Genomic DNA, 8084 nt, shown 5'->3' on the forward strand with positions numbered 1-8084 from the left:
AGAGGGTTAGGGTTACACAAGGTCGGTTACAAAGGAGGAGATATCCATATACGTATTGCCTAGCTTGCCTTCCACGCTAAGTAGAGTCCCATCCGGACACGAGACGAAGTCTTCAATCTTGTATCTTCATAGTCTAACAGTCCGACTAATGGAGATAGTCCGGCTGTCCGGAGACCCCCTAATCCAGGACTCCCTCAGCAGGGCTCATAGCCCCCGAGCATAGGTGAGCTTTGGTGAGTTGAGGAGGGCTCGCGCCCTTGATCTCACTTGAGAGCGCGGAGCGAGTACTGATATGCCAAGGCCCGAGCAGGCTTGGCGAAGTAAGTCATGAGGGCTGAAGAGCCTGACCCCAGAGCCTGAGCAGGCTTGGCAAGGTAAGGTCGTGAGGTGACGGTAACCGAGAGCTGAGACCGGCCTTACCCCAGCCCCCACGCGCGAGGCGCGCAAGGGAGGATAAGCGGCGTAGCCCGACCCGAAGAACTGAACCCGAGAGCAGCGCGAGAAAAACAAGCGAAACCAGAGCAAACCGCAATAAACTCGGAAAACTTCATAGCATGGGGTAGAGGAAGGGCTGACAACCAAGGAAGTAGAAAAGGCTGACAGCCAAACACCAAGGCGAATAAAAGGAAAAAGGTTGCGTCCGACCCCTAGCTACGTCTTCTTCCTAGAGCGGAGCTAAGGACTGCCACTGTGACGTGGGTAGGAGCCCGATCTGAGGGCCCGTAGGCAATGCACAGGAGGCTCCGAGGTGTGTACAGCCCCAACTCTTTATTACGTGAGAGTGTCATGAGGGGAGACCTTCACGGGCACGGAGCCTTGATTGTCTTCATGGGCACGAAGCCTTGATTATGGATAGAACCTCCTGAGGTGCTGAATGTTCCAGGAATTCTGGATGAGTATCCCATCCTGTGTCTCCAGGCACACAGCGCCAGGCCTAGAGACACGGGCGATTTTGAACGGGCCCTCCCACATAGGCGAGAGCTTGTGTAGCCCTTCCCTGGAGAGGACGCGCCTCAGGACCAAGTCACCAACTTCCAATGTTCTTGAGCAGACACTGCGGCAATGATACCGCCGCAGCGCCTGCTGATATCGCGCTGCCTTGAGCGCAGCTCGGCGGCGGCCCTCCTCGCCGAGCATGAGGTCCATCTGCCAGGTGGCGTCCTAGCATTCCTCATCGAAAGCCAAGAACCATGGGGAGCGATGCTTGACCTCGTGAGGGAGGACCGCTTCTGCACCATAAACGAGAAAGAACGGGGTTTCTCCCGTAGGTTTGGTTGCGGTGGTGCGGATTGACCACAACACGGATTGGAGCTTGTCGATCTAGCCCCTGCCGCAGACCCCGAGCTTTTTCTTGAAGCTACTCGTCTTGAGGCCGCGCAGGACCTGTGCGTTGGCGCGTTTGCCCTGCCCATTGCTCCTGGGGTGGGCCACGTTATCCGTGATGATGCGGTTGGGGACGCCGAAGCGGGTCACGAGGCCCTTGATGAACTTGATGGCCGATCCTGTGGGAATCGTGCGCACCGGCTCCACCTCGGGCCACTTGGTGAACTTGTCGACGGCGACATAGAGGAAACCGTAGCCCCTTGCCGCTCGGGGGAATGGTCCCAGGATGTCCAGCCCCCAGACCGCGAAGGGCCAGGAGAGCGGGATGGTCTGAAGATCTTGCGCTGGCTGATGGATTTGCTTGGCATGGAACTGGCATGCCTCGCAGGCTCGCACGAGCTCCGTGGCGTCGTCCAACACTGTGGGCCAGAAGAAGCCGCTGCGAAAGACCTTGCCCACGAGGGTGCAGGACGATGAATGATGGCCGCAATCCCCTCCGTGGATGTCGGCCAGCAGCTGCTGTCCTTGCCTCCTCGAGATGCATTTTAGCGAGACGCCATTAGGGCGCCTCCTGTTGAGCTCACCATCTTGGGTGCAGTAGGCCGAGGCCTGCCGAGCCACACGTCCCACGCCTTCCTCCTTCTCCGGCAAGGTGCCGTGCAGTAGGTATGCCTTGAGTTCCTCAGTCCAGCAATCTTCCTCAGGTTCAGCGGCAAGCAGCAGGCGGGCTTCGGAGGGCGGTCCATAGGGTGGTGCGTCGACCTCGGGAGCCGCTGGCAGCCCCTCACACGTGGATGCCGGCTCCGGAGTAGGTGGCGCCGCCGATGGCCTGAGCAAGCGCTCCTCGAAGACACCTGGTTCCTGCGGCTCTCGTCGGGAGGCCCGCTTGGTGATGTCGTCTGCTTCCTTATTCGTGCCCCTCGGCACGTGTTGCAGCTCCAGCCCTAGGAACCGCTTCTCCATCTTGCGCACCTCCTCCAGATACACTTCCATGTGTTCGTCCATGGGCTTGTACTCTTTGTTAGAGAAGTTGATGAGGAGCCGCGAGTCGCCTTTGATGGTGAGACGCTTCACCCCTAGTGCGGGCGTGGCCTTGAGCCCGGCAATTAGGCCCTCGTACTCCGTGATGTTGTTGGAGACCTTTTCGCCACGCTAGAAGCAAAGTTGCACAGCATAGCGGAGCTTGTCCTGAGTGGGTGATACCAGCACGGCGCCAGCCCCCGCGCCGAGGCGCAAGAAGGCACCATCAAAATATACCACCCATCCATCCGAGTTTCATCGCCCGGGGCCAGCGAGCGGTCCTCGCCAGCCCGCTGGTCCGGAGCGTCGGTCCACTCTGTGACGAAATCAGCCAACGCTGCCCCCTTGATGACCGGCGTGGTGCTAAACTCCAGCTGGAATGCCTGCAGCTCGATGTTCCACTCAGCAACCCTCCTGATGACGTTCGGGCCCCGAAGTACCTTCTCCAGGGGGTAGGCTGAGACGGCCTTGATGGGATGGCCATGAAAATAGTGGCGCAGCTTCCTGGAAGCAACAAGGAGCGCCATCAGCAGCTTCTGGGGCATGGGGTAGCGCGAGCGAGCGTCGCAGAGCACGATGCTGACGAAGTACACGGGATGCTCCATGAGGGTTGGTGATGCGGGACCCTCAGGCACTTCCGATGGCTCAGGAGCTCTACACAGGTCGGTGGGGTCGCCAGACGTTGTGGCCATGTCGGCTCCAGAGGTCGTGTCATGGGGCAGCGGAGTTCCGGAGGGCATCGGGTCGTTCCGCGAGCTCTGGCCCCTGACCCTTTCCTCTCGTGCCACTACCAGTGCCGCGCTGATGGAGTGAGGCGTAGCGGCGAGATAAAGGATCAAGGGCTCCTGAGGCCTTGGCGCCACCATAACCGGTGGGCTGGTGAGGTACTTCTTGTGATCTTGGAAGGCAGCGTCGGCCTCCGGAGTCCACTCAAAAGGCCCCTTCCTCTTCATGAGCTTGAAGAAGGGGAGGGCGCGCTCGCCGAGCTTCAAGATGAAATGCCCCAAGGACGTCACACATCCCGCAAGTTTCTGCATTTGCTTCAGGGTTATGGGCGGCTTCATTCTCTCGATGGCTTTGACCTTCTCCGGGTTGGCTTCAATGCCCCGGTGCGAGACCAGGAATCCCAGCAGCTTGCCCGAGGGGACCCCAAACACACATTTTTCCGGGTTGAGGCACAAGTTCACCTTGCGCAGGTTGGCGAACGTTTCCTCCAAGTCCCCGACAAGGGTCTTTGCCTCCATGGACTTGACCACGATGTCGTCGACGTAGGCCTCTGCGTTCCTCCCGAGCTGAGGGCCGAGGGTGATGTGCATCAGCCGCTGGAAGGTGGCGCCTGCGTTCCTCAACCCGAAGGGCATGCAGATGTAGCAATTGGTCCTGCATGGGGTCAGGAACGACGTCTTCTCTACGTCTTGTACTGCCATTTTGATCTGGTGGTAGCCTGAGAAGGCATCAAGGAAGCAAAGCAGGTCGCACTCGGCCGTTGAGTCCACGATCTGGTCGATGCGAGGGAGAGGGAACGGGTCCTGAGGGCAGAACTTATTGAGGCTCGTGAAGTCGACGCACATGCGCTCTTTGCCCCCTTTCTTCGGGACGATGACGGGGTTGGCCAACCATTCAGGCCGGCGCACCTCCCGGATAACGCCTGCTTGTTCCAGCTTTCGGGTCTCTTGGACGATGAAGGCATGCCTTTTTGGAGCCTGCCGCCGCGCCTTTTTCTTGATAGGTCATGTGTTCGGGCACACCATAAGGTGGTGTTCGATGACGTGCCTAGGCACCCCGACCAGGTCGGTCGCCTTCCATGCGAACTCATCCTTGTTCGCCCTGAGGAAGGCCACCAACGCCTCCTCTTGCTCTGGAAGCAGGCTCGCGCCGATGGTGAAAGTGGAGCTCGCGTCTCCCTCGTCGACGGGTACCTGCTTGGTCTCGGCGCGATCCTGAGAGAAGAGTTGTTTCTTTTTGGCTGGAGCGGCTTCGGCAGCCTCCGGAGCCTCCTCTGCGCTTGGGCGAGCCACGGCAGCGGCTCGATAAGCGTGCTCGAGGACCTGAAGGGCGGCCTTGGTGTCTCCTTTGATGGTGATGGAGCCACTCCTCCCGGGCATCTTGACGATGTTGTAGCCCGGGTGAGTCGCCGCCATGAACTGGCCAGGGCCGGGGAGCCGAGGATGGCTTTGTAGGGTAGGTGGACAGGCGCGACATCGAAGTCGATGATCTCGGTCCGGTAATTGGAGTGCGTCCCAAAGGTGATGGGGAGGCGGACCTGCCCGAGCGGGACAGCCGAGCCCGCGACCCCCGAGAAGGGTTTGGTGGGGAGGAGCTGCCCGTAGGCCACCGGCAGACGACCAAAGGCCTCCGCAGAGAGGATGCTGAGCCGGGCGCTGCCATCAACGAGGGTCCTTGTGACGGCCACCCCGCAGATGGTGGGGGTACATACCGTGGGGAGGAAGCATGTGCCGGTTGTAGCTCTAGTGTGGTTGCCGGGGCCGAAGACGATGACGTGCCCCTACGCGTCTAGCCCCCGCGGGGCCTCCTGCGGCCGAGCGGCAGCCCCCAGCTGTCGAAGGTGTGATTTGGCGTGACGGGCCGATGTCGGCGCCTGAGATCCTTCGATGATGCAAGTGACCCCGCGGGAGGGTGGCGCTCCACCGGCAGCGTCCAGCAGCTCGCCGGGGCGATCCACCCAAGCGTCAAGCCCCGCCGTAGGCGGCCGGTGTCGGAGCATCTCCTAGGCCATTAGAAGCGCTGCCGGCGAGGCCAGGGGAAATGAGAGTGGCGTAGCGGGCAGCTCCCCAGTGGCCGGGCCGGCGATGGGGTCGTCGACATGGAGGACGAAGCGCCCGTGAGCGATACGGTCCGCCAACGCCACCCGGGCGATGGGGACGGCTCCAGCCTCCGCGCGGATGCCACTGGCAGGTGTCTCCATGGCGACACAGGGCAGAAGAGGGGAGGCGAGGTCCTCGGAGAGGTGAGATTTCGACAGGCCCCCTACCTGGCGCGCCAAATGTCAGATTTCGGGCTCCGCAAAACCCTTAAGATCCGAACACAGGGGCGTGACGAAGATCTCTCCCACTACACGTCTACCTAGCGCCTCGCTCTTCTCCTGGAGGTGGGAATGGAATGCAAGCAACCAAACAAGTAGAGCACACAAAAGTTTACCCAGGTTCAGGCCACCTTGCGGTGTAAAACCCTACGTCCTGCTTTAGTGGATTGGCCTCGCGAGGGCTCGAGTATGAACAAGTACAGTGGTTTCCTGAGCTCAGGAGGCGAGCTCAAGAAGGGTGAGGAGGCGGATGTTCTTGCTCCTTTTCAAGTCTAAGTCCCAATGGGCCGATCCCCTCTATGATGGAACCCTAGCTACTTATATACGCGGCCAGGGTCCTCTCCCCCGAAATGTTTAGGCGGGAAGGGAATCCCACAACGGCCATTTGAGCGGGAACACAAGGACGCTCCTATCCTGACAAAAGGTGGTCTTCGCCTCCAAGGAGGGCAGGCGATGACGTGGTGGTGGGCTCGGTGATGACATCCTTCCTGCCGTCCTTGCAGTCTTCGGTCTTGTTGCACCAAAGGGGAAACCTTTGTCTCGCCCCTCAGGAACCTGCGCCTGTGCGGTTTCCTTTGCACCGATATGGAAACTGTGCCCGCTGGCGCGCGCTGGTGCCCGCTGGCATGGTTCGTCATGGCTTGCATCACTACCTCCTCCTGAGGCAGCCCTTGCCTACAAATCTCCGCCTTCCCAAAGCAGCCTAGCTGAGGCCACTCCAGGGAGAGGTCTTGGTCGCCCCTCTGGAGTAGCCTAGGTGAGGCCGCTCCCTGCGGATGTCTAGGTCGTTCTCCTCGGAAGGGTTGCCCCCCTCGTGAGGGTCTTGAGAAGATGGTCGATCAGCTGGGCCCTACCGGGCCGTTCCAGGAACGCGATGTTGAAGGAAATATGCCCTAGAGGCAATAATAGAGTTATTATTTATTTCCTTATATAATGATAAATGTTTATTATTCATGCTAGAATTGTATTAACCGGAAACATAATACACGTGTGAATACATAGACAAACAAAGTGTCACTAGTATGCCTCTACTTGACTAGCTCGTTAATCAAAGATGGTTATGTTTCCTGACCATGAACAATGAGTTGTTATTTGATTAACGGGATCACATCATTAAGTGAATGATCTGATTGACATGACCCATTCCATTAGCTTAGCACCCGATCGTTTAGTATGTTGCTATTGCTTTCTTCATGACTTATACATGTTCATATAACTATGAGATTATGCAACTCCCGTTTACCAGAGGAACACTTTGGGTGCTACCAAACATCACAACGTAACTGGGTGATTATAAAGGAGTACTACAGGTGTCTCCAAAGGTACATGTTGGGTTGGCATATTTTGAGATTAGGATTTGTCACTCCGATTGTCGGAGAGGTATCTCTGGGCCCTCTCGGTAATGCACATCACTTAAGCCTTGCAAGCATTGCAACTAATAAGTTAGTTGCGGGATGATGTATTACGGAACGAGTAAAGAGACTTGCCGGCAACGAGATTGAACTAGGTATTGGAATACCGACGATCGAATCTCGGGCAAGTAACATACCGATGACAAAGGGAACGACGTATGTTGTTATGCGGTCTGACCGATAAAGATCTTCGTAGAATATGTAGGAGCCAATATGGGCATCCAGGTCCCACTATTGGTTATTGACCGGAGACGTGTCTCGGTCATGTCTACATTGTTCTCGAACCCGTAGGGTCCGCACGCTTAAGGTTACGATGACAGTTATATGATGAGTTTATGCATTTTAATGTACCGAAGGTTGTTCGGAGTCCCGGATGTGATCACGGACATGACGAGGAGTCTCGAAATGGTCGAGACATAAAGATTGATATATTGGAAGCCTATGTTTGGATATCAGAAGTGTTCCGGGTGAAATCGGGATTTTACCGGAGTACCGGGAGGTTACCGGAACCCCCTGGGAGCTATATGGGCCTTAGTGGGCTTTAGTGGAAAAGAGAAGGGGCAGCCCAAGATGGGCCGCGCGCCTCCCCCCTCCCCTAGTCCTATTAGGACAAGGAGAGGTGGCCGGCCCCCCTCTCTCTTTTCCCCCTCCGCGAATCCTATTCCAACTAGGATTGGGGGGGGGGAATCCTACTCCCAGAGGGAGTAGGACTCTCCTGGCGCACCCTCCTTGGCCGGCCAGCCTCCCCCCCTTAGTCCTTTGTATACGGAGGCAGGGGCACCCTAGAGACACACAAGTTGATCCACATGATCTATTCCTTAGCCGTGTGCGGCGCCCCCAGCCACCATAGTCCTCGATAATACTGTAGCGGAGTTTAGGCGAAGCCATGCTGCTGTAGTGCATCAAGATCGTCACCACGCCGTCGTGCTGACGGAACTCTTCCGCAACACTTTGCTGGATCGGAGTCCGGGGATCGTCATCGGGCTGAACGTGTGCTCGAACTCGGAGGTGCCGTAGTTTCGGTGCTTGATCGGTTAGATCGTGAAGACGTACGACTACATCAACCAAACGCTTCCGTTGTCGATCTACTAGGTATGTAGATCACACTCCCCCCCTCTCGTTTCTATGCATCACATGATCTTGCATGTGCGTAGGAATTTTTTTGAAATTACTACGAAACCGAACAGTGGTATCAGAGCCTAGGTTTTATATGTTGATGTTATATGCACGAGTAGAACACAAGTGAGTTGTGGGCGATATAAGTCATACTGCCTACCAGCATGTCA

At 57.4% G+C, this 8084-nt stretch overlaps 1 protein-coding gene across 1 annotated transcript; it reads right to left on the minus strand.

Moving 5' to 3' along the window:
- Positions 1-846: 846 nt before the first annotated feature.
- LOC147990546 (uncharacterized) lies at positions 847-3914 on the minus strand. Its single transcript, XM_087538279.1, has 3 exons — positions 2568-3914; positions 1522-2475; positions 847-1161 (listed from the first exon to the last, which is right to left on the minus strand). The coding sequence occupies exons 1-3, from the start codon at positions 3912-3914 to the stop codon at positions 847-849; spliced, it is 2616 nt and encodes an 871-aa protein (XP_087394405.1).
- Positions 3915-8084: the final 4170 nt, after the last annotated feature.

This window comes from Triticum urartu, chromosome 1A (assembly GCF_056163025.1).
Source record: "Triticum urartu cultivar PI428250 chromosome 1A, HENAU_Tu73, whole genome shotgun sequence".
Lineage (NCBI taxonomy): Eukaryota > Viridiplantae > Streptophyta > Magnoliopsida > Poales > Poaceae > Triticum > Triticum urartu.